Source organism: Lipotes vexillifer, unplaced genomic scaffold (assembly GCF_000442215.2).
Source record: "Lipotes vexillifer unplaced genomic scaffold, Lipotes_vexillifer_v1.1 scaffold717, whole genome shotgun sequence".
Taxonomy (NCBI): domain Eukaryota; kingdom Metazoa; phylum Chordata; class Mammalia; order Artiodactyla; family Lipotidae; genus Lipotes; species Lipotes vexillifer.
The window spans coordinates 1780400-1807899 of record NW_006798707.1 but is presented as its reverse complement, the minus strand read 5'-3'; the positions used below and the strand labels follow the sequence as shown (position 1 = coordinate 1807899).

The following is a 27500-nucleotide window of genomic DNA, read 5'->3' as shown; positions in this document are numbered from 1 at the left end:
AGAGTACGCAATTACTGTTAGGAGTATTCAAAAGCACAAACTGCAAAACCAGAAGTATGGAGAAGGAAAGTCTACCTCAAACACTGTATTCATTAAAGCCTTAATTTTGCTTGGGTAATAATTTTCAGAATTTAAAGCAAACAAGCAAAAAAAATCTTCAATTGACCCCCTCACCTCATTACTATGCCTTCTTTATTCCACAGACAAAAATTATCAGAGGGGTTCCCATCGTGCAGAGATTGAATCAGAGCAGTAAAATGATTTTCCCAGGTCCCAAGTCAAATCTAATGGAGCCCAGGATGCCCCTCATGTTACACAGCAGGACCCACAGGGGAACAAAGAGAAGAATATCAGCTGGAGGATGTAAGTGGTGGCAGAGCCGGAAAAGAACAGGAGCCATCAGAGAAAAGCAAGGAGGGGAAGCCTCTAGTCTAGACCAGAGGCTTTCACACCTTTCTGAAACACAGTAAGAAGCTTATATATCACCACTTTGTACCACCACTCACTACACACACATGCGCTGAGTATATATGTACATATACGGGTACGTGTGTATACACGAGTGTCTATGTGTCTATATATACAAATTGAAACAACGTTTTTCTGTAATACTTAGCTCTACTACATGAAATGCACTGATATTTTTTATTCAATTCTATCCTCTTTCATATTTTTTAATGTGGATAGAGACCCACTAAAATGATTTTATAACACACCAATGGGTTACAACCTGCCAATGGTTTGCAACACAAAGCTCTGTCCAATACAACCTCAGAGAATATAACGTCCAGAAAAATGAAGATAACAGTACTGTATTCCACACTGGTTAAGACCATCCCTCAAACACGTCATTCAGCTCTAGGTATTACACTTTGAGACGCAGAGAGACTAACTGGATCACATTCAGAAAAGCCAACAAGAATGGTAAAAGGACACAAATCACATGGTATGAGCAAAGGCTACGTGTCAGCCTGCAGAAGAGAAAAATACAAAACGTGACAGCTGTCTTAATTTATGTAAAGCACTGTCGCATGGAGGACTGATTGTTCCACGATGTGTCAAGATGCAGAAGTGACACAAAAGCACTTTCTAACACCACAGCTGCCCAGTAAGTGGCCTTGGGACTCACGGAGTTTCCCTGGGACTGGAGATACTCAGGCACAGCCTGGACAGGCGCTTAGCAGGGAAGCTAAGAAGGGGCTAATATATCACATGGTGGTTGTTAGAAGGGGCTAATATATCACATGGTGGTTGTTAGAAGGGGCTAATATATCACATGGTGGTTGTTAGGGTTTAATGCCTTCCGATCCTGAAATTCTGTTAACTCTAGACTAGATGAAGACAATGTTATACTATAACACGACTTAAAAAGCCAACACCAGTTCTTTATTAAGTTTTTATAAAGAAATGAATTCTACCATGAACTACATTAAACAACCTGAAATGGCAAATGTTGTCATTTTAACAAAAAACAATATAATAAAAATTGACTTAATGTGCCCAGCCCAGTAAATAAAAATCATCAGCTTCGACAGAAAAACTGAAATGCCACCCAAGTCACTGGCATAGTGTTAAGATGTTTATCAACTTAGAAAATATAAATCCATATATAGCTTTAACAAGCAAATAGCAAAAAATGTTTGATCTTTTTTTTTTTTTTTTTTTGGTGGGGGTGAGATGCCATGCCGCACAGCATATGGGATCTTAGTTCCCCCACCAGGGCTCAAACCCGCACCCCCTGCAGTGGAAGCGCAGAGTCCTAACCACTGGGCAGCCAGGGAAGTCCTAAAATGTCTGATCTTTAAAATGCACAGGAAGAAGTTTCCCCCAAAAAAGACTATATTGTAAACATTCTCTCCTTACTCAAAAGTCATGCTTCTTTGGTCTATATGTAGTATACATAAACAAAGTAATCATGCTCTGTCTGAATTTTTACTGAACCAACTAACTGAAAGTTTTGAGAGAAGTCTTCATTCTTATAACCTTCCACCATATTTGTTCTACTGTATTTGTTTCAAAAGAAAAAGAAACCAGTGTCTCAGATTATGCAATGTGTAGCTAGGAATTACTTATCACTAACGTACTACACTGTCTCACCCCTCAGACAGAATTCTCAAAAAGGCCAACTCCGGGACTGTCAGAATGTAGAAATCCTCTGAATAGTGACACTCAAAGTGGGGCCCATGGACCAGTACTAGACTATAAACTATTACTAATCCACGATGATACAAGCACAGATACTGAGAGTAAGAATTTAGAAACTTTTAGAGCAATTTATAAGAGTAGTTTTAATTTTGATGAATCTAATATAAAGAAGAATCTAATATAAATATTTCATTTTTCTAGTAATTCTTTCTTATTATATTTTAGAAAAGTATCAGTTGGTGACAGACTGGACTTTTTTTAAAACTCTAGTCCTTCACCAAAGACAGTTTGAGAAACAGTTATCTAAATATCCTTTAAATGCTGAAGGTCCTTGACCATAAAGATAAACTGCTTTACTTTGATGTCCCCCAATATCTCTATTCCCTTTGGTTTTCCCACTACAGTAACAAACACTATTTACTCCCTGCCAAGTGTTCCTTTGATAGCCCTGCTAAGTTGACAATAATATCAATATAGCTCCACTGCTTACAATTTGTCACTGGATTATCTATCTGCCTGCTCAGAATTCCTAACACTACTTTATTTGCTTCCAGATGCAGCTCCAACGTGTTCTTGGATTCATTGCTTTGAAGAAGATATTAACTAATTTGATGATCCAGTTTGGAGGGGTCACCCAATCTTATAATATGACTGCTGGCATAATCTGTGGCAGTAAGTCATAATTGTTTAGAAAGTCTAAGGATAGTATAGCTCAGCTCTAAATCCTAGGCCTCCACACCTAAAGTAGTGGCCTGCTGCGTCCTGAACTCATGATTAAAGACCTGATACCTCTGCAATTCTGCCAGTCTACCTGGACTCTCAATTCTCCATTTGAACTATTTGGTCCCCAGAATCCCTTCTGATTACACATTCTTTTATTTCTTACACAAATATGTACAAAGATGGATATAATAAATATATAGTAGTCCCCCCTTAAATGCAGTTTTCCTTTCCAAGATTTCAGTTACCAACGGTCGAAGTCTGAAAATATTACATGGGAAATTCCAGAAATAAACAGCTCATAAGTTTTAAGTTTCATGCCCTTTCTGAGATCTCGGGCTGTCCCATCAGGAATCCCCAGCCATGTCACAGTCTGTTCCTGACATCCAACTGCTGACATCATCAGGGCTCAGTGATCCAGGATCACCTGAAGCAGATGGTCCTCCTCCTGACCAACCATCAGGTCATTAGTAGCCTAACACTAAGTCACAATTCCTGTACCATTTACCTCACTTCACTTAATCATGTAGGCATTTGACCATCTCCCATCATCTTAAGAAGAAAAAGGGTACTTACAGTACAAGATATTTTGAAAGAGAGACCACAGTCACATAACTTTTTTACCGTATATTGTTATAATTGTTCTAGTTCATTACTGTTGCTGTTAATCTCTTACTGTGCCTAATTTATAAATTAAACTTTATCATAAGTATATATGGAGCTCAATACTATCTGTGGTTTCAAGCATCACTGGACGTTCTTGGAACATATCTCCCATGGATAAAGGGGGACTAGTGTATTTATAAAAACCTGCCAATAACAAACAACTCCTAAAGACATTTTTATTATCCAAAAATATAATCAATACTACTCTTAGGAAAAATTAAATAAATACACAGGGCTGTGCTATAAGAAATTATTCCAGAATGCCAATAGTTACATACTTTTAGTTAAAATTTGCAACATCACTTAAGCTTCCAACTGCTCAATAACTTGAATAATGGAAAAAAGCAAAAAAAATATGAAGGAGTCTGAGAATTTAGGTCAAAGAATGAATCAGTGACAGACAATAAAATAACTACATGTGTTTAACTTCTGCCCCAGTTCCAACTATGAAATTGTTTAGTCTTTAATTTGTAGACATCTACAAACTCTTGTCAAATTATCTACAACACTGAGAGCCAGCTCATTTGTAGTAACTTATTGCCTAGAGAATATTGTTATTTTAGACAGCTACTTTTTCTGAATGACTTCTAATACTGACCTCTTCCTGATGTTTAAGTTTTAGTCTCAACTGCCTAAGAAATTTCTGAAATCTATCCAGTAAATGGGTTTTCTTACTACCATATCTAAAGATGTTTCACAAATGTAGATGGCCAAAACACCTGTTTCACAGTACACTATATTAATAAGTGATTCCTATCTTTTTCTGGCCAATGCTTTCTTGAAAAATAAACAAACAATATCTGGTAGAGAAGACCTGGGATCCAGTCCTGTTCTCCACCACTTATCAGCTAAGTAACCCTGAATGAGTTACTTAATCTCTCTGAGACTTATGTCCTCACATGTTTTAAAAAAAATTTTAAAGGGATGATTATAAAAACATTTCTCACAGATTTACTGAGGGCAAAAAAGAGCCAATGGAAAAAGAGCTTTATACTATTCACAAATGCTAAATACATCTATTGCCCATTTCTTTATGGTAAAAAGATGATAGATAGGGAGACAGGGAGACAGACAGATAGATATTGTCTATTTAGAGCTCTGAATCCACTGCTGGCCATGGTCAGTATCCACTATCCAATTCACAGTAAAATAAATTTTATATTCTTTCCCAGGAATGCTATTGAAAGTTCTGTCGTTCCTACAATATAAAGTATATACTCACACAAAGAGTCCTGATGATAAACCTACACCAGGAAGGGCACAAAGTGACAAAGATGCTCTCTTTTGAATTTCATTCTTCCTCAAGTCCATTCCTTCAATCTTCTATCCCAATGTCTGTGTTTTCTCCTAATACTAATAAAAATTTCCCCTGATGCTGTCTCATCCCACTGGGCTCCGACAGCAGAAACTGTTTTTAAGCCAGATCTACCTTTTTTTAAATGAATTACACAAGTAAAAACCTTTCACTATAAAAAAAAAATTATAATGATATAGAAATCAAAGTACCAAGTATCCCTTCACGGCTCATACTCCTTCCCTCTCCCAAGTTAACCACTGAACTGAGGTTTTTAAATATCCTTCCAAACCTTCCTCCATACATTTAGATATACATATGTATACATCTATAGAAGACTTGTGTACACAGATACAGTCATACAATACCTGTTATACTGTAGATTGACACTTAACCTACTTGCCATTCAGTCCTGATCAACACTCCTCTAGTGGCCCTTTGGCAATACAGACAATACTTCCCAGTGGTGGGTCACTGAGATCATTCCACTCACAGCACAGTTTCTTAGAGCTTCAACAAGTATTTACTGAGTGCCTACTTTGTGCCACATACAGGGTATAAGGTCCTGAACAAAACAGGCATGGTGCCTGCCTTCATGGAACTAAAAGTCTGGCGTAAGACACAGCATTAAATAAATAATCAGCTGTGGGGCTTCCCTGGTGGCGCAGTGGTTGAGAGTCCGCCTGCCGATGCAGGGGATGCGGGTTCGTGCCCTGGTCCGGGAAGATCCCACATGCCGCGGAGTGGCTGGGCCTGTGAGCCGTGGCTGCTGAGCCTGCGCGTCCGGAGCCTGTGCTCCACAACGGGAGAGGCCACAACAGTGAGAGCTCTGCGTACCGCAAAAAAAAATAAAATAAAAAAATAATTAGCTGTGAACATAATTTCAAATGGCAGAAGTGCTAAAAGAAGGCGTTACAGGAGCAACCCAAATGGGAAAAGAATTTGAAAAAGAATAGATACAGGTATGTGTATCACTGAATCACTTTGCTGGACACCTGAGACTAACACCACATTGTTGATCAACTATACTCCAATATAAAATAAAAAGTTAAAAATAAAATAAGATGTTACAGGAGAACACAGCCAGGAACTCTAATTTAGATGGGGGCTAGGAGAGCCCTCTGAAGCGCTGAAAAAAATTACATTCAACCTAAATCTGAACCATTGTAGAAATCAGACAATTCATAACAGGAGGAGAAAGAATGATCCAGGAAAAGGAAGAGGGTGAGCAAAAGCCCCCACTGGAAAAGGGCTTGGGGCCTTCTGGTAACAAAGAGAAGGTCAGTGAACCTTTAGGGAAGTAAACGACGGGGAAAGCAACACAATATAAGGCTGAACAGGGGAGAGGTGCCCAATCACATGGCAAATCATTGAGCATCTGGAGATTTTATTCTAAGAGCAAAGGGAAGCCATTCAATAGCTCTGAATGAGTCACAAGATCTACTTTTGATTTTTAACTTACATTTATTAGATTTCCTGAAAATAATATAAATGGCTGCTAGGTAGAAAACAGATTAGAGAAGAGCTGGAACACTTATGAAGAGACTGGTTAGACAACAGTTGGTGGTGCTGACAGTGCAGATCGAGGAAAATGGCTGGACTGGAGGCCAAAGAGCCTCTGAGAGGAGCTGATGAGGCTAAAGAGACATGTGCATTTCAAGAAGTAATGATATCTTGAAGTCCAAGAAGTCCCAATCTTGATTGGGACAGGACTCTGTTTCAGCAGCTCACTTTGCTGAGGAGTCCCTCTCAATGGCTGCATGCTTGCCTCTGGTTTTCTTCACCCTTTCTTCTCTACAATCTTTTCCTGTCCCAATTTTATCTCCCCGTACTGTCCCTCTGCCTCCCTCCATCGCTTCTTTTTTCCCTCCATAACCTTCTCCCTTACTTAGATACAATATGAAACTGAAATAATTTTTAAATGTTTACTTAATGAATAGTTCTTAATTTAAAATCCAAAGGATTCAAACATGTATATATACATTCACCGAAAGATATGTACGAGAATGTTCACATCAGCACTATTCATGAAAGACAAACACTAAGAGCTACCCAAGTGCCCTCCATCAGCTGAAGAGATAAACTGCTGTGTTCAAATAATGGACTACTCCTTACTCAAGCAGGAGAATCAATATATCCACAACAATACAAAATCTCACAAACATAATGTTGAAAAAAAGAAGCCAGACACCAAACGGCACTTTGTGGAATATAAATTCTACTTACATGAAGTTTTTTTTTAAAAAAAAGGCAAAACTAACCTATGCTTTCAGAAGGCAGGACAGTAGTTATCCTTGCACGTGTGATGGGGGAGGAAGAGCACCAGGAGGATGCGTGAGGAGCTGGTAACGTGTTGTGCGGGTGCTCACTACACAAACGTGCTCAGTTTGTGTAAATTCACAGAGTTATATATGATTAGGTGTACTTTTCTGAATGTATTCTGTACTTCAAAAAAAGTTTTTTAAAATCAATGAGTTTAGACCTTTAATGTCCAGGGGAAGGGAGCAGTAGCAACAACTAACCACTTTTTTGATCCATGATGCCCTCTAACGACATTTTTGACCCCAGGAGACAGCTGTGATATAGCCCTGAACTTGGAACCACGAAATCTACTCTCAGATTCCCAGCCTTTTTTTTTTTTTTTTTTTTTTTTTGTGGTACGCGGACCTCTCACTGTTGTGGCCTCTCCTGTTGCGGAGCGCAGGCTCCGGACGCGCGGGCTCAGCGGCCATGGCTCACGGGCCCAGCCGCTCCGTGGCATGTGGAATCCTCCCAGACCGGGGCACGAACCCGTATCCCCTGCATCGGCAGGCGGACTCTCAACCACTGCACCACCAGGGAAACCCAGATTCCCAGCTTTATACTTATTGTTCTTCTACTGTGCCGTGTCCTACTCTAGGCACTGAGGACACAGCTGTGATGCCAGGTGAGACCCCTGCCTTCTTTGAGGCAGTATATGCTTGAAATTGGCAAGAAGCTGGATCCCGTAATGGAGAAAAACAGGGGAGACCTGCTTTTGATGGAATGGTCTAACTAGACAACCCTGAACAAGTCACTTAACTTATTTGAGTCTCTGTTACCTCATCTGCCTTAAGGGATTATTATAAGGATCAAATGTGATAGGATCTTTCAAAGCACTCATAATGATAGCATTATTAATGATAACAGCTCTTTATTACATTATTGTCCTTATTGCTCAATACAGAGTTGCTTGAGTTAACCAATGTCAGCCTGGTCTACACACTAATACAGTAACAATAACAAGGAATAATATTTTGGGGGCCGTTAATTCTCAATGAAGAGGTTTCTCCTGTGGGTAGAGAAGCAGCTGTATTGATAAACAGCTCTCCACTTCCTCTAGAGGGGTGCTAATGACACAAAGGCCTGACTCAATTTCAGCACAGCCTTCTCCAGCCTTTAAAGAAAAGCAAGCACAGAAAGACAGAGCTAAGAGAGGGGCAGGCTAGAGAAGTGATATCAGCTTCTCAGAGATCAAATTAACCAACCTAAGAACATATATGTAGTACCTTCATTTATTATCTGACCAGCACTTTCTTGGTACCACAATGAATCAAGGTCCATACTTAAAGGAGCTTAAGATATGGTATCAGAACTAAAACCAAACAAAGACAACAAATTTAGGGGAAAGCAAAAGGACTGAGCAATCAGAGACTCAGTATCAAATCCTGGTTCTGCCATGTAGCAGCTTGGGACCCTCACCTTGACCACTCAGGACTGCTTCCGTCCTTGTAACAAGAGGATGCCAACACCTACACCTTGTGCAGTGATGTTGCAGAAGGCAGTGCAGCTAATGTGCCTAGGACACGATGTGGTGTAGCAGCTACTATTACTGCTACCATCATCGTGATTATTTTATAGGCAGAATTCCACTAAAAGCCACTAGTATGCAGCCCAAAGTGTCTACACGTTGGTTCCCTCTATTCTTTCTGACTGCATTCCCTAAGTCCTACACGGAGCAGTATGTACTCAGATACATTTACACTATAAGGCTAAAAATACAGTATGAACATAAATCTATGTGCTTGCACAGACTGAAAAGGTGAAAAAGCCTCTGAGTTTTCAGAACCTCAGCTGCTTCTAAAACTATGAGGATGCTCTCCCTGCTACTTATTCTGGCTTAAATCTTGGGGCAGCCTCCTTTACAGAAGCTATTTTCATAAGAATTTACAGTCCAAGAATAAGTTCACAATTTCAGCACTGTTCTAGCTTTCCTCACAGTACTTAATTTAGTTTGCCTTCTCAGCCAAAGGCTCGAATCAAAGCATAAATTGAAGGAAAAAAAATAAACAATGGTGAAAGACTGATAGCCTTTTCTGTAAGGTCAGGAATAAGACAAGGATGCCTGCTTTCACCACTTCTATTCAAAATAGTACCGGAAGTCCTAACAAGAGAAATTAGGCAAGAAAGAGATATAAAAGGCATCCATATCGAAAAAGAAGAAATAGAAGTACCTCTGTTTACAGATGACACGATCTTACACGCAGAAAACGCTAAAGATTCCACCAGAAACAAACCCTTAGAACTAATAAACAAATTCACCAAAGTTTCAGGATACATAATTAACACACAAAATTCAGTGGCAGTTCCATATATTAACAATAAACAATTTGGAATGGAAATTACAAAAACAATCCCATTTACAACCAAATCAAAAAGAATAAAATACTTAGGAATAAACTTAACCAAGAAGGCAAAAGACTTGGACACTCAAAACTACAGAACATTGCTGAAAGAGATTAAAGAAGGCACAGGCAAATGGAAAGACATTCTGTGTTCACTGAAGACTGTTAAAATGTTGATATTACCCAAAGCAATCTACAGAGTCAATGAAATCTCTATCAAAAGCTCAATGAGGGCTTGCCTGGTGGCGCAGTGGTTGAGAGTCCGCCTGCCGATGCAGGGGACACGGGTTCGTGCCCCGGTCCGGGAAGATCCCACATGCCGCGGAGCGGCTGGGCCCGTGAGCCATGGCCGCTGAGCCCGCGCGTCCGGAACCTGTGCTCCGCAACGGGAGAGGCCACAACAGTGAGAGGCCCGCATACAGCAAAAAAAAAAAAAAAAAAAAAAAAAACCTCAAAGACATTTTTTGCAGAAATAGAAAAAGCCATCCTAAAATTCAAATGAAAGCTCAAGGGATTCCCTAATATCCAACACAATCCTAAAAAAGAAGAACAAAGTTGGAGGTCTCATACTTCCCAACTTCAAAACTTAATACAAAGCTACAGTATTCAAGAGTGTGGTACTGGCATAAAGACAGACATATAGACCAACTGAATAGAATACAGAGCCCAGAAATAAGCCCTCACATATATGATCAAATGATTTTCAACAACAATACCAAAAGCATGTAATGGCAAAAAGATTGTCTTTTCAACAAATAGTGTTGGGAAAACTGGATATCCATGTGCAAAAAAAAGTGAAGTTGAACCCTTATCTTACACCATACCCCAAAATTTTTAATTAAAAACTGAAAATGGATCAAAGACATAACCATAAGAGCTAAAATGATAAAGCTCTTAGAAGAAAACATAGGGGGAAAGCTTTATGACATTGGATTCAGCACTAATTTCTTGGACATGACACCAAAAGGACAGGCAACAAAAGAAAAAATAGATAAGCTAGATCTCATCAAAAGTAAAAACTCTGTGCATCAAAGGATACTGTGAACCGAGTGAAAAGGCAACCCATGGAATGGGAGAACGTATTCGCAAATCATATATCTGATAAGGAATTTGATATCCAGAATATATAAAGAAGTCCTACAACTAGAAAACATCAACAAAAAAATTTAAATAGGCAAAGGACTTGAATAGACATGTCTCCAAAGAAGATACACAAATGACCAATAAGCACATGAAAATATGCTCAACAACTTTAGGGAGATGCAAATCAAAACCATAATGAGATACCACTTCATATTCATTAGGATGACTATTATTTTTTTTAAAAATTAAAAACCAACATGTGTTGGTGAGGATATGAAAAAATTAGAACCCTTGTGCATTGCTGGTGGCAATGTAAAATGGGGCAGCCACTGTGGAAAACAGTATGGTGATATCTCAAAAAATTAAATGTAAAATTACCATATGATCCAGCAATTCCACTTCTGAGTATGTTCCTAAAAGAACTGAAAACGGACTCAGAAAGATGTTTGCACACCCGTGTTTATAGCAGCATTACTCACAATAGCCAAAAGGTGGAAGCAAGCTAAGTGTCCATCAATGGATGAATGGATAAACAAAATGTGGCATATACATGCAATGGAATATTATTCAGCCTTAAAAATGAAGACAATTTTGACACATGCTACAATGTGGATAAAACTTGAAGATATTATGCTAAGTGAAATAAGCCAGTTACAAAAAGACAAATTCTGTATAATTCCACTTATACGAGGTACTTAAGGTAGTAAGATTCATAGACAAAAAATAAAATGGTGATTGCCAAGGGCTGAGGGAAGGGAGGAATGGGGGTTATTGTTTAATGCGCAAGGAGTTTCAGTTTTGCAAGATTAAAAATGTTGTGGAGATGGATGGTGGTGATGGCTGCACAACACTGTGAATGTACTTAATGACACTGAACTATACACTTAAAAATGGTGAAAATGGTAAATTTGTGTTACGTATATTTTACCACATTAAAAACAAAGTATGTGCTAAGCCCGAAATTGAACCTCCATGTTAATAATTTACCGAACCACAAAAATTTTTAAATAATGCTTTTTAACTGAAAAAGTCTTAGGAGTCTACAGATGAAAAAAGCAGTTGTTCTGAGGGCATTATACCTACTTAACAGTAGAATATCAAGATGTTTCCCAAAACTTCCACTTGATTCCAGATCTCTTATCAATAAGTTGGCAAGAGCAAAGGCTGAGATAGAAACCTTTTCAGAAAACAAAAAGGATACGTTTTTCAAAAAGTCAAGAGAAGCAAGGTCAATGGGAAAAACAGCTTTCATAACATGCCATTAGAAAGATAACCAAATGACTCAGGAAATGTGGCCCTGGAAAGGAAAATTACGAAATTATTTCTCAAGACCATGGCACCAAAAAGCAAGATTATTCAAGCAACATGGAAGCTAAAAAGGGGGCTGTGTTACATGCGCATAAGGAGTCCTTTAACATATGACTGATGGCACAGGACAGTTAATTTGGAGCCCTGAAACAGATTTATGTACCTATCAACATGTATTAAAAGAGCCCCGCTTTAATCTTAAAGAATTTTGCAAATTTGTCATTCTAATTAAACAAAAACGAGTCAAAAAGTACTACCTTAAAATTGCACAGAATAGAGAGGACAAAAGATAACAGTAGGAATGATTTTTTTTGTTCTCTTTAATAATGCAAAGTAGAGCTAGGAACAGACTAAATTAATCTTATACCCCTTTCCTTTACACGTTAGACTGGCTACTTCCCTTCACCTCTTCCCCTTCCCCAACTTCCATACCAAGAGAAGTCACCCTGAAATTAAGTCACTGCAGGGCATGAAAAGCCCAAGACTGACATCTAAAACTCCGGACTCAGATCTATCCTAGCATTCACCACCCCAGGCTCTGTGTGAACACTGTGGAATCCTAGCAAAAGTTCCCAAGGCCAGTGACTGCAGGGTTCACTGAGCCAAGGCCAATACCACCACGCTGACTTTTCCCAGAAAATCCTAAGTACAAAATATCCACAACCCCACCCACCACTGCCCTCACTAGCTCTCCACCTTCCAACAGGGCTCCCTAATCGAGCCCGCACACCATCTTACCAGGCCTTGCCAGGCAGCCTTCTTCAACCCTCTGCTAAGAACTGCTGCATGTCTCTGCCCAAGACAAACAATGTTCAATCTCTAATAACTGTTGAAAACTGTCAGGTTCTATCTGCTGAAAAAAAAAAAAAGTTGATATCTCCACGCCCATTCATTCTTCAGCCTAATCAAATATGCCAAATTATATCCACCTGCAGGGTCTAAGTTAGCCACATTAACTTTTTCCTGTCTCCATAGATCTCCAAAAAGCAATGAACAGGATAGAAAGTTACCCTGGAAACAAAAGTCTCTGACTCTCCTGCCCTTTTCTGCTCTATGATTTCTGACCTTTGTAATATATGTGTGAGCTCCTTTTTTTTTTTTTTTTTTAAAGATTTAATTTTATATCTTTTTGGCTGCGTTGGGTCTCCGTTACTGCGAGGGCTTTCTCTAGTTGCGGAGAGCAGGGCTACTCTTCGTTGTGGTGCACGGGCTTCTCACTGCGGTGGCTTCTCTTATTGCAGAGCACGGGCTCCAGGTGCGCGGGCTTCAGTAGTTGTGGCACACAGGCTCAGTAGTTGTGGCTTGCGGGATGTAGAGCGCAGGCTCAGTAGTTGTGGCACACAGGCTTAGTTGCTCGACAGCATGTGGGATCTTCCCGGACCAGGGCTCGAACCTGTGTCCCTTGCATTGGCAGGAGGATTCTTAACCACCGCACGACCAGGGAAGCCCCCATGTGTGAGCTCTTACCTTGTTCTGCTCGCCTGGGTCTTATTAGACAGCTCCTTTATACCGCTTGCATAGACACTCATTCTTTATAGAGTCCCTGATTCTGGAATGCCAATGTGATTCTACCAACTAACAACAATAATACAGTGAAATAACAAATACATATAATATACATATAAACTATGAAAATATATTGTATATACATTATACATAATGTTATAATAATAATATAATAGAAGCTACCATTTATTGAGCACTATGACCAAAAGCTATTCTAAGTGCTTTACATAAGCTACTCCATTTCATCTCCATAACTACTTTTTATTTTGTCTTTATGTGCAGTCTTTAGTTCAAGTACTTGTTCAAATACCATTAGGTTATTCCTCAGGACAAGAGCAAAGATCATCCCCTGCAGAAACTTAGGAACTATGTACAGAACTTTACAGAACAGAAAACAACACTTTAGCTGAAGCCTGACTGCTCACCAGTGATTGGTGTTCTGAGTGGACTCAGCGAAGAAAGGAAATCAGGCAGGGAAGGAAAGGTGCCCCTCTGGGCAAGTCTTATGATGGTCACAGACTGGAGGCTCTGTTTCTGGAAGGTTCAAGTACAGCCCAGGGATTCCATGTGTCTTTTTTGGCTACACGCCAGGCTGAGGGGCCGTTAGTTTAATGTCACTCAAATTCCTGGCCAGCCAAACTCCCGCAGCAAAAAGTCCCAAACTGAGGATCAAGTTCTTCCAGAAATCATTCCTATCAGTGGCGAAGTGACAGACACCCTGAAGCCAATATCCCACGTCGTCCGGAATTTCAGGAGCTTCATTTGCCGAGCCGGCAGTGTTCATGTCAACCCCACTGGAAGCCAAAGCAGCAATTTTGGGCTCCGCAAGGCTTCTCACCCCCATAACTACTTAATAAGATAATTATTAATATCATCCCCATTTAAGAGAAAGCACGGAAAGGGTATGTAACTTGCCAAAGGTCATAAGCTACTAAGCAGTAAAATCAGGATTCAAACTCAGACCTCATTGGCTGAAAAAACCTACATGCTCACCATTATATCATGCTGTGATCCAACACCTCTAAAGATGGCTCACTGGGCTCCAGCCCCATCCACCCCGACTTCTGGCTTGTGCCTACCCAGCCCCTCTCCCCAGCCTTGCTTGAGCTCTTCTGGTCCTGGCTATGTTTCTTTCCTCCAAATTCTTAAGTATTCTTAAGTATTCTGATAAGAGATTACTGAATTATTAAATTTTCCAATGTCTCCTGATTCTACTTTAAATTCTATAATGGCTTTCATATATGCCAATAAACCACTAAGAATTTCTATATGATAGCAGACAAAGAATGAACATCTAGGAAGTTAACAGTAAATGTGCAGGAACAAAATAAAGAAAACACAAACCTTTATTCACATACACAAAAATGGATGTGAATAAGAGAAATTGACCATATTCCTAAAGATGTATACTCAATATTATAAAGCAGGAATACTCAATATTGTAAGACTATGATCCAAGGGCCACTTACCTATTTTTTTAAATAAAATTTTGTTAGAACACATTTATTCATTTTTGTATCGTCATAGATTTTGTGCTACAATGGCAAAGCTAAGTAGTTGCAACACAAACAGTAAGGCTCAGCTAAGTAGCCGCAACACCAACAGTAAGATGGTAAATATTTTAATACCTAAAATATTTACTATCTGACCCTTTACAGAAAGTTTGCTGACCCTTGTTGTAAAGATGTCCATTCTCTCCAAATAAATAAAGAAGTTTTATGCAATGTCAAACTCCCAGCAGGTGAGACCACAAGTACTCGAACATATTATAAAGCTATAATAATTGAAAAGCGATATAATTGTACAAGGCAAATACAGACCATTGAAAAGAAATAGAAGGTCAGACATAAATATAAGAATTTAGCATATAAGATGGCATTTCAAAATAGTGACTGAGTAAAGGATTTATTTTATAAACCGTGTTGGAATAACTAGATAATTATTTAGAAAAGTAATAAAATCCCATTCCTACAGGGTATTATACACCAAAATAAATTCCAGATTGACTACTTTTCAATAAAAATGAAACTATTACAGAAGAAAATATAGGCGGTCTCAAAGTAGAAAAGGCATTAATTGTGCAAAATGTTAAAAGAATCCGTGAAGGAAATAGATTTGATGACAACTTACAAAGTAAAAGTTTTGGCATATCAAAGATAAATACAAAAGGAGATTCTTTACAACCCCATGTTATAGCAAAAGATAGATACAAACTGAACAACTATCAATAATAACTGATTAAATTATAGTACATTCACACACTGGAATACATGCAGAGATTAAAAAGGAGGCAGCAGCTCTATAAGTACTAATATGAAATAGATAATCTTCAAAATATCAAGTTAATATGAATGTTTAATATGTTACTATATCAGTTATCTATTACTACATAACAAGCCATCCCAAAACTTAGTGGCTTGAGAAAACAATTTTTATTTCTCATCAATCTGTGGGTTGGCCAGTCAGTTCTGCTGGTCTCTCCCTGGCTCACCCACTCAGCGGCACTCAGCTGATGGGTTGGCTGTGGAGCTGAGCACAGCTGGGACAGCTGGGATACCTGAGCCATTCTTTCTAAAGGAAACTGGACTAGGAGACTCCTGAACATGGTTGTGGGGCTCTTCCACGAGAGTGAAACAGAACACAAGGCCTCTTAGGGCCTAGACTAAGAAGCCACACAACATCATTTTCACCACACTCTACTGGTAAAAGCAAGTCACAAAGCCAGCCCAGATTCAAGGGGTGAGGAAGCAGACTCTACCTGCTGATGAAAGGAAGGACAAAATCATATTCAAAGGAGAAGAGATAAATAAAAATAGCCAGGCTTTATCAGGAGCCATTACTGTAATAATTTACCACAGCTATTGCTTATATAAAGAAATAAAAAAAAAAGAGGGCTTACATCTACAAAGAACGCCTCTAAAAAGAAGTAAAAGAAGCTGGTAAGCAGTAGTTTCCTCCAGAGAAGAAAATTGGGAGAAAGGAATAGACAGGAGACTTATCTTCTGCTTAATACCCTTTTGTATCTTTTTTTTTATCTTTTATTTTTTGTATGCTGTACATTTATTACTGCCTCAAAAATGAATGCTATTTAAGATATTCTGCATATTGAATCAGTTAATTTAATTGAATGACACTGAAAACTTCAGGAAAAACCATCTGTAATACCTGTGACAAAAGGTTAATCTTCCTAATATATAAAAAGTTTACAAAGAAAAAGACAAATACCCCACCAAAAAAATGGACAAATGTCATTAATTCGTAATTTTCACACACACACACAGACATGCAAACACATGCCAATAAATGAAGCAAAATAAAAGAGCAAATACCATTTCCATCTATTGAATTAGCAAGTAATATTACAAAATTTATAATACTGATATTATCAAAACTAGAGGAACTAGCATCCTCATATACTACTAGTGGGAGTATAATTGATAATACATTTCTGAAAACAAGTATGTGTACATTTACACATCCTTACATATAAATACAATAAACCAATATATTAAATACATCAAAAGCCTTAAAATTTACATACTCTTTGGTCTAATAACTGAAATTTTGCTGACACATAGGAATATATACATCCATATAGGCACTTTAACTTTTTATAGCCCCAGAGAAAAGACCTCCAGATAATGAAACTGACAATCACCTAATAAAAAGGCCAGGTTTTTTACTGCCTGCAAAACACTTCCTGGACCCAATTCCAATGTACGTGTGGAGGCTTCCCCATAACAACAACAATTCTCACCCTACTGGTTTCTGACAATTCAACTCAATTCTGACACTATCTATCCAGAGATAAAATCAGATTCCACAGTTAAAGGGCTCAGTCCCATAAGACCACCTCCACTTCAGATGTCAGGGACCCACTGGCTATAAATCAGAGGTTCCCACCACCCCCTCCTCAGGTTCTACTAATTTGCAAGGACAGCTCACAGAACTCAGGAAAACCCATTTACTCACTAGATTACTGACTCACTATAAAGGGACATTAAAGGATCGAATCAACAGCCAGAACTTCTGGGTTTTTATGGCAGCTGCATTATTACATAGGCATGATTGATTAAATCATTGGCCATTAGTGATTGATTCAACCTCTAGCCCCTCTTCCCTCCCCAAAGGTCAAGGGGTGGGACTGAAAGTTCCAATCCTCCAAGCACAGGGTTTGTTCTCCTGGCAACCAGCTCCCACCCTTGGGTGGGATCCAAATGTCACCTTCCCTCAAGCATTTTCAGGAACTGAGGACAAGAGAACAAATATTACTTCACAGCTCTTGCCATTCAGAAAATTTCAAGGGTTTGGGGAGCTATGAGCCTAGAACTGTGGATGAAGACCAAATATATATGAGATAAATATAAATCACAACACCACACTGCTTGATCACAATGCAGTGAGGCTCAGTAGTTGACAAGCCCACCTATGCTCAAAGATCTTCAAATTCACAATTTATAACTTCAGCCTTTAACAGACATGGATAGCCAAGAATCATCAGTTTAAGGAAAGCCACCAACATGAAAGACAGAGAGCAAAACAGAGATAATGCAAGGTATAGAAGAAATATTTAAACATTTTTTAAACATTTAGTCAATTATACCTCAACTGAAAAAAAAAGAAAAACTACAGTTAATATCCTACAGAAAAGAAAATACTGCATCCATAAAACAACAATATGTGTTGGGGGTCCCCAAGCTTACAGATCAAGGCCTCCAAAATTCAAAAGGAAGATAATTTGCAACCTACACTTTTGCACCTGCCCAAATTATCAACCAAGTTTAAAGTAGAATAAAGATATTTTCAGACTTTCAGGAACTCAAAAATGAACCTCCTCTTCTCCTTTTCTTGGGATGCTATTGGAGTACGTGCTCCAACAAAGCTAGAGGGTAAAACAAGAAAGTAAGACATGAGATTCAACACAGGAAAGAGGCAAAGGGAATGATACAGTGATACAATGAGAGCTGCCTGGCAGACCTAGACAACAATCAATCCAGATTAAAGCAGTTCCTCCATCAATCTTCTCACCTTCCCATGTGAGCAGATGGCATGACCATCTACCTACCCACACACTCAAGCTAACAAAGAAGTCTTTCTTGATTCTCTCTCAAAACCCAAATTTAACATACTCATCATTTTACCTTCTAAACAGCTTATAAATACATTCACTTCTTTCCATCTCCATTGCCACCACCATATTCCAAGACTCCACCATCTCTCACCTGGTCTATTGTAATGGACAGCTAACTAGTCTACCTTATCCTGCACAAGCCATTTTCCATATAACAACCAGTGATTTTCTTTTAATATAAATAATATCATGTCACTCTGCTTAAAATCCTTCAATAGCTTCTCATTCTACCCAGAATAAAATCCAAGTTCCCAAATATGGCCCACCGGGCTCTGTATAATCTGGCCCCTGACTATCTTTAGAATCTCATTTCCCTCTCACACTCCCTCCCTATAGTCCAACCACAGTGGCCTTGCAGATCCTTGAACATGGGAAGCTTTCTCCTGCCTTTTAACATGGTATTCCCTTTCTACAGCAAATTCCCCAGCTCTTCGTTGAATTATCCTCATCTTTCATGATTCACCTTTAAATGTCATTTCCTCATAGAGAGCTTTTCTAACCATCAATTCTCAACTAGCCCCTCACCAGGTCAGTTTCCCTTCATTTCCTTTCCTCCATGAGTTAAAAAGAGGGGGCTTGTTCAAAGAATTACAGTACATCATAATAAAACAGTATGCAACCATTTAAATGAAGTTATTGAGACTTCCCTGGTGGTCCAGTGGTTAGGACTCAGCACTTTCACTGCCATGGCCCAGGGTTCAATCCCTGGTCAGGTTACTAAGATCCCACATGCCACGTGTCATGGCCAAAAAAATATATAATAAAATACATGAGGTTATCAAAAAATATTTAGGATATATGGTTAAGCAAGACAAGTTTTAAGTATTAGAATAAGATGGATGAGGAGAAATTTTTCTACCAGCTATCATGACATACTATAAAGTTGTAATGTTTAATACAGTGGGAACTGGCACAGGACAAGTAGGCTGACTGATCAGGACAGAAAGCCTAGAAACAGATCCATGAGTGATGTAAACTTGCCTTAATAAGAGAGGTAGCATTGCAGAGCCACAGGCAAAGGATGACCTTTTCAATAAATGATGCTGGGACAACCAATTATCCATTGGGGGAAAAAACTATACTCCTATCTCACAATGTATTTTACAGAAAAAATAAATTCCTATTTAAAGACCATAAAAGGAAAACTTTAGGGCTTCCCTGGTGGCGCAGTGGTTGAGAGTCCGCCTGCCGACGCAGGGGACACGGGTTCGTGCCCCGGTCCGGGAGGATCCCACATGCTGCAGAGCGGCTGGGCCCGTGAGCCATGGCCACTAAGCCTGCGTGCCCGGAGCCTGTGCTCCGCAACGGGAGAGGCCACAACAGTGAGAGGCCCGCGTACCACAAAAAAAAAAAGGAAAACTTTAAAATTCTTAGAGAAAAATATATTACTTTTGTGTAGGACAGAATTTCCTGAAGTGGTCCCTTTCTCTCTCTTACAAATACACACACACACACACACACACACACACACACACACACACACGGGCACAAATCTAAAAAGGAAAATATTGATGAATCTGTCTTCATTAAATTAAAACTTCTGGACATCAGTAGCACCAAATTAAGAACATAAGCCACAGACTAAATGCAGATATTTGTAATATATGTAACTGCCAAAAGATTAGTATCCAAAATACGTAAATAATATTTTAAGATCAATAAAAGAATATATAAACAATCCACTTAAAAGATGGGCAGGGCTTCCCTGGTGGCGCAGTAGTTAAGAATCCGCCTGCCAATGCAGGGGACACAGGTTCGCTCCCTGGTCCAGGAAGATCGCACATGCCATGAAGCAACTAAGCCCGTGTGCCACAACTACTGAGCCTGCGCTCTAGAGCCCGCGAGCCACAACTACTGAGCCTGCGTGCCACAACTACTGAAGCCCGCGCTCCTAGAGCCTGTGCTCCGCAACAAGAGAAGCCACCACAATGAGAAGCCCACGCACCACAACGAAGAGTAGCCCCCCATCGCCGCAACTAGAGAAAGCTCATGTGCAGCAATGAAGACCCAACGCAGCCAAAAACAAATTTAAAAAAAAATTTTTTTAAGAGTATAGGGCTTCTCTGGTGGCACAGTGGTTGAGAGTCCGCCTGCCGATGCAGGGGACACGGGTTCGTGCCCCGGTCCGGGAAGATCCCACATGCCGTGGAGCGGCTGGGCCCGTGAGCCATGGCCACTGAGCCTGCGCGTCCTGTGCTCCGCAACGGGAGAGGCCACAACAGTGAGAGGCCCGCATACCGCAAAAAAAAAAAGAGTATAAAAAAATTAATTAATTAAACAAGAATCCTGGCCTTAACACTGACAGCCTAGCAACGGAGTTTAGAAACACACATAATCTTAGATAAGGTAGAAAGATTTAGTTGCCATAAGAGAAATAAAGATGAATTGCGATTAAAAAAAAACAAACAAAACTTACTTTGCATAGATTCTTGCCTGTCTATTCCTTCTGTGAGTCAGACCTAGAATATAGATACTCTGGTACCTCATCTCTTCAAGGGCAAGTAACTATATACAGTAACAAGGCTGGTTCTTATGACCTCTAAAAATCAAGTCTCCTCATTTTATACCTTCTGCGTACACTGTGTCCTACAGGGTATGCGCCATTTGAGTTAACAGAAATTCCAAATGTTAATCCCAATTCTCATAACTGAGTGCTGCTGATCTAAAAGAAAGGGAAATGCCAAAAGTGACACATCAAAAGAAAAATATTTTCTTCTCTAACTCTGCCATTGTTTTGCTATAGAAACTTGAGGAATTCACACTTTGGTTGATGGAAGGACTGAGGAAAGAACTGTTAATGAGCTTCGAAAGAACCTTCATGAATCTTTCAGCCAAGTACTACATAAAAGGCATCAATAATGCTCTATATTAGTAAGGCTTTTCACATCATTTTATGTGTAGCAGCTTCGTTAATGTAGGTAGAGGTATTTTTATTCTTTTTTTAAATCGAAAGAAAGTAAATTCCATAAATACTACACGTCATTAAACACTGTTTCAAATATTTTTCACAGAGCTAGTCCAGACACAGCCAGGTTTAGTGGATCCATTTCAAATTGATCATCAGATCCACTATTTGCATTTAAACACTCAGCTAAACATTCAGGATTTGGGAAGCACCGAAAAGGGAGTCTACAAAAAAGTAAAGTGACCTTATGTTGATGAATCCAACTGTTCTCTCAGAATACCAATAAAAGAGTAGGAAGTTCAGGTTTACATGTTTATATCATCTTACATAAACCAGTCCCCAGTCCTCTGGCCATCAGTCCCCTCTCATGTCTTCAATACCTCTGAAAAGAATGTTTGTGACGAACTAAAGAGAAAAGACCTTTTTGCGTGCCCTAGCCACTCAAGCCAGTAAACATCCCTGGTACACAGATGTGTTTTTTTTTAATGACAACTTTAATGAGATATAATTCACAAACTATAAAATTCACCCTTATAGGTGCATAAATCTGTCATTTTTTGGTATATTTACAGAGTTGTGTAACCATCACCACTAACTAATTTTAGAACATTTTCATCACCCCAAAAGGAAACCCCAGGCCTGCTGATTAATTAAATTGAAGGTAATACCAGATCTTTTAAAAAGCAGCCTACCATTCCAATAAAATGTCCAACCAACCTAGTCTTCTCTAACTTACTACCTTATATCAAGGTCTTCAGCTTAGTCTGAAAATAGCAAGATTTGCAGAAGGCAAAAACAAAAGAGCTTAAAAAACAAAAGCTAAAAGAATCAAGAATGTAATGTTTCTAGCAAGAAAATGCTCAAAAAATGATGGGGATATGCTCAAAAGCCAACTTGACAGGGCTCTCAATGACAAAGGCTAGAACAGTTGAGCCAAAAAAATAAATGAATATAGTATAACCAAAAGAATAAAAAAAATACTTAAAATTTCATACTGACATAAATAAATAACAGAATAAATAAATAATTGGGGAGGTGGGAAGGAACAGTGCTTCTTTACAGAATTCAAATTACTAAATGTGGGAGGAATAGGGACATTAAAAATCACCCTTATACAAGAACCACAGTAACAAGTATTGCAGGCAAGAACAATTAATGGATGCTGAAATTAATGGACAAAAGTATGATGAGAAACAGAACATCTGCACAGTCTCAAAATGTCACTCCACAAGACACTTACGAATTACAAAGGGAAAGTCTACTTTACAGTAGAGAAACCTGCTACACACAATCTTAACCAAGTGGTCAAAGTTAATATACCAATAACTAGACTTATGAACATCATGTACTCCCTGATTTGATGCACTGAAAATGGTTCAACATCTATTCTGTAGTATTCTTGGGTGGAAAAATAATGTGTTTCTCACTCTAATAAAGGGAAGACATAAGGCAAACCTGTACTGAGCAACATTTTACAAAGTAACTGACCAGTGCTACCTTTAAAAGCTTCAAAATCATGAAAGACAAAGAAAGACAGGAACTGTCACAGGTAAATGCAATTTGTATCCTGGATTGGATCCTGGACCAAAAAAGGACATTAATGGGAAAACTGGCAAAATTCAAATAAGGCTTACAGAGTAATTATCAGCATGTAATGATGCTAATTTTCTGTAGCATTTTCATAACTTTTCTTTAAGTAAATGTATTTCAAAATAAAAAGTTGTGTTTGTTTTTTTTTTAATTGGGGTATAGTTGTTTTACAATGTTGTGTTAGTTTCTACTGTACAGAGAAGTGGAGTTCCCCGTGCTATACAGCAGGTTCTTAGCAGTTACCTATTTTATACATATTAGTATATATATGTCAATCCCAATCTCCCAATTCATCCCACTCCCCACCCCCCACTTTCCCCCTTGGAAAAAGTTGGGATTTTAATGCAACATTTCTAGCCTGAGATATTACTGTTTCAACTCAGTTGTGAAAAATGACTCATTTTTGGCTAACTATTATAAGTTTCCTATTAGGAGAGGCGATCAAATAATGTCAGATTCACAATCTCAAATCCCAACTCTTACAGTGCATACTGAATTGAAGAAGACACAGCAAGAAAACAAGTCAATGATGAAAAACACACACGCTAAAAACCACATGGCACACTGTTAACAAAGAGATATGCCTTTAAAAAAAAAAAAGAACATTCTGATCATGAAGCAATGGCCCACAGCACAGCTAAAACAACTTGAAACATAAAATGTCAAGAACTGGACAAAACCAGTCAACACCTGATAAGGTCACGACTTGATGAATTTCTGCGGTGTTCAATTTTTACAAGCCTGGTGAGAAAGGTTTGCTATTAGCTAAAGCTTGGATTGGTTCTGGTACATACCCTGATTTCAAGTCAGTTATCCTCAAACAGTTTGTAGCATCCAGTCCCACTTTCCCATTGCGGACCACGCTAGATATGAATGGGGAGAGCATTGGAGAAATTCGGTTCAAGGCCACTTCCGGAGACATTTTAACTTGACTTGCAAATCACCACTGAAAGGAGAAGGAAAGAATGATGATCAGAATATCCAGCAGAATGAGATATAACAAGCTTCCTGGAAACTAGCACAGCACACAGAAGTATCTCTTGCATGATACCTTATTTCCTGTCTTAGAGCAGCCTCTTCCAATGACCCCCTGGAAGAACCTATCTCCCTACTGCTCACCTACTCAGGACACAGACTTTTCAGGAGCAGCAGCAACCCCTGAAATCCAATTTCCTCCCCCTTTCCAAAGCCAATTTCTATGTTGCCTCACTGTACTTAAAAGCTGTCCCACTTATCTTATAACTGGCAGGTCCTACTTTAGTTGAAGCCTCAAGAAGTCTTCACTGACAATCCTCTTCCGCATGACACAAAACACACACACCACTAGGTTAGGAATCCCTCCCTCTGTGTCCCCACAGAGTAAGAACGTGATTGATAAAACTACGTAAAATTCTAGAAGAAGCATATCCTACTTGCAATTGTTACTTACTAGAAATTATTTACTTCTGCTATACCTCTCTTAATTACTTCCCCTCCACAGTGTATTATAATTACCTGCTTAGTGATCTCTCCCCTGCAGAACTGTCTTTTTTTTTTTTAATAAATTTATTTATTTATTTAGGCTGCATTGGGTCTTGGTTGCTGCGTACGGGCTTTCTCTAGTGGCGGGGAGAGGGGGCTACCCTTTGTTGCGGTGCACGGGATTCTCACTGCAGTGGCTTCGTTTATTGCAGAGCATGGGCTCTAGAGTGCAGGCTCTGTAGTTGTGGTGCACGGGCTTAGTTGCTCCGCAGCATGTGGGATCTTCCTGGACCAGGGCTTGAACCCATGTCCCCTGCATTGGCAGGAAGATTCTTAACCACTGCGCCATTAGGGAATTCCCCTGAAGAACTATCTTGAATCCCTAGTGTTTAACAAAAGTACCTGGCACACACTAAGCACCCAACAAACATCTTTTAATAACTATGTGAATAAGGAGACAAAAGCTAGAGAAATATTTAGGTATTAAGAGAAGACATTATGCCCTCAAAAAATCTGGTAGAAGACAGCATATCTGAGATGTGGCAAAAATCTACTTAACAATTAAATCATGAAAGCACACACCTATCCAGATATTAAGCAACACAAACTAACATGGATCTAAAAGTTTTTGACTTTAAGGAACTAAGAAGTTCTTAGACTTGAAAATACAAAAGTAAAACCAGTAAATCATCTCTAAATTACTTGGAAACCCATAGGGCTGGAGGAGGGAGTGCCTGAATTCCTCTTAATAGATTTCTAAATGAAAGCCTCCACTTTCAGAGGTGAATAAGTCAATTTAAATGATCATTTTCTTCCTCGATCTGAAAGGATAATCCCACATCAAAAGCAAATTAATTTCCTGCAAGTTACAATTACAGGTAAATGATGTTCTCGTTCTAGTTTTCATATATTATGCCATATGAGGCTTTACAGCTCCCTGCTAAGCGCTGAAAACTAGTACCTGTTTTAATCACTTCAGAGTAGTAATAAAGGGCAGGACTGCAGTGACCTTTCAAAAAATAATAACACTGTGACCCTACATAGTGATGACACCCAGAAGTACCTCTGAAGCAGAAAAAGCTTTATACTTTAGTACTCAAATCATCCTTTCTGCAAATATAAAACGACCTCCTCTTCCGACCACTTAACAGATGATCTTCCTCCACCATTCCAATATTTCATCACAAAATAAGAATAAACATCTAATGCACTGTATTCAGTCATTAAAATCATGTACATTTTCATAACACTTTATCACTTATAAAGAGCTTCCATATACATTAGTGCAGTGGACCTTCACAACTCTGGACAGTAAGGCATATATTAGAATTCCCATTTTACAGATGATATGGATAACTTTTATAATTTGTCTTTGAATAGTATACTAGACCATATTATCACTCTGAAGTCTATTTTTTTCCTATTCTGCAACATTTCCACTTTTATTTCTACCCACTGATGTCACAGTTCTTGAAAGGATGCTTATCTAGATCATATGCAAAACAGAAATACTCATCTTGGAAAAAGCAAAAGGACCTTACCTACATTACAAAAGTACTCTTCCATGTATTTCCCCACAATACCTATAATTATTTTACCTCTCATTTCTATGAAAAAGGGAAACAGGGCTTCCCTGGTGGCGCAGTGCTTGAGAGTCCGCCTGCCGATGCAGGAGACGCGGGTTCGTGCCCCGTTTCGGGAGGATCCCACATGCCGCGGAGCGGCTGGGCCCGTGAGCCATGGCCGCTGAGCCTGCGCGTCCGGAGCCTGTGCTCCGCAAATGGGAGAGGCCACAACAGTGAGAGGCCCGCATAACGCAAGAAAAAAAAAAAAAAAGGGAAACAGAACCAACACATTCTGAAAATCTACTGAGTATCAAGCACTATATTATACATCTCTATCTGTAATTTCATCTACTTCCCAATAACTACCTTGTTCTCTGATTAGTATTATTGTTCCCATTTCACAGGTAAGAAAACTAATACTCGGAAAGACTAAGTAACTTGTTCAAAGTCACAAACCTAGCAAGCAGAAGGATCGGAATTCAAATTCAGATCTCTCTCAAAGTCCACTATACTCATTTTCTTCTCAAATAAACATAACTTCAATCACCAAAGAGAAAAGCATCAAAGTGAATTTATGTTTCTTTTAACGCATACATCTAGTAAAATGAACAAAAAGTCATGAATTTTAACTAATCGTTGCTTGACAACTAGAAACAAATTAGACTATTCTTGGCCTACTGCTGAAGCTGGCCTGAGTGATTCACTAGGCAAATGCTAAAGGGAACAAACCTGCTCCAGAAACCAAACTATACTTCAGGTGACAACACCCCATCCAATTCAGCAACTGTCATGACCTTAGAATGACACCTGAAGGAATGAATTTGTCTTTGTTTCCAGAACAGCCATAATACTATCTTTTGACAGTGCAAGATTTCATGCAGCATTAAAATGTTTCAAACGTAGCTGTTGTGACTTCTCTGAGGAAAAAAAAAAAAAACACCTGACTCCAAAATCAGAGGTCACCAAACAGCCAAAAATGATGGCTCTTTGGCTTTTGAGCCAGGGACACGGATGAGAGATCACCCCCCAGTAGTAGCTTTTACACATCAAAGCACAATAATAGATCCCAGATAGTCAAAATTTTACAGTGGCCAGCCTCCCTTGAATGCTAGTTGTGCATTTTCTATTTCCTGATTTTGACGTATAACATACAGAAGGAAAATGCAGAAATACAATTTTTACAGGGGTCTGCTGCCTCAAGATAGGGTCACATGAGGTCCTTTGATGGGTAGTCTGGGGAATACAAAGACGTCTAAAGCATCGCTAGTTTCTTGCAATTAAGATGGAATGACAAACACGGAAACATGTGCCCAGCTTACGTCATGGAACGGAAAGGGGTGGCGTCCTGCTGCGTCACGTCGACGTCATATAGCGCACGAGGGAAGTTACACTGGGGAAGCAATTTCTCCAAGGGGCAACATTCAAGAAAAACAAGTCGGCTCGAACCCAAAGAATGACCACCCCGCTCTAAAAGGGGACGCTC

At 39.2% G+C, this 27500-nt stretch overlaps 1 protein-coding gene across 3 annotated transcripts in view; it reads right to left on the bottom strand.

The window, feature by feature from the left end:
- Nucleotides 1-27500, bottom strand: part of BABAM2 (BRISC and BRCA1 A complex member 2) — a 441510-nt gene that overhangs the window by 413454 nt on the left and 556 nt on the right. For all 3 annotated transcript variants that reach the window (XM_007470862.1, XM_007470863.1, XM_007470864.1), the window contains exon 2: nucleotides 23786-23937. In XM_007470862.1, the coding sequence (XP_007470924.1) occupies nucleotides 23786-23913 (128 nt within the window). In that variant the 5' untranslated portion in view covers nucleotides 23914-23937. The remainder of the gene's footprint in view (nucleotides 1-23785; nucleotides 23938-27500) is intronic.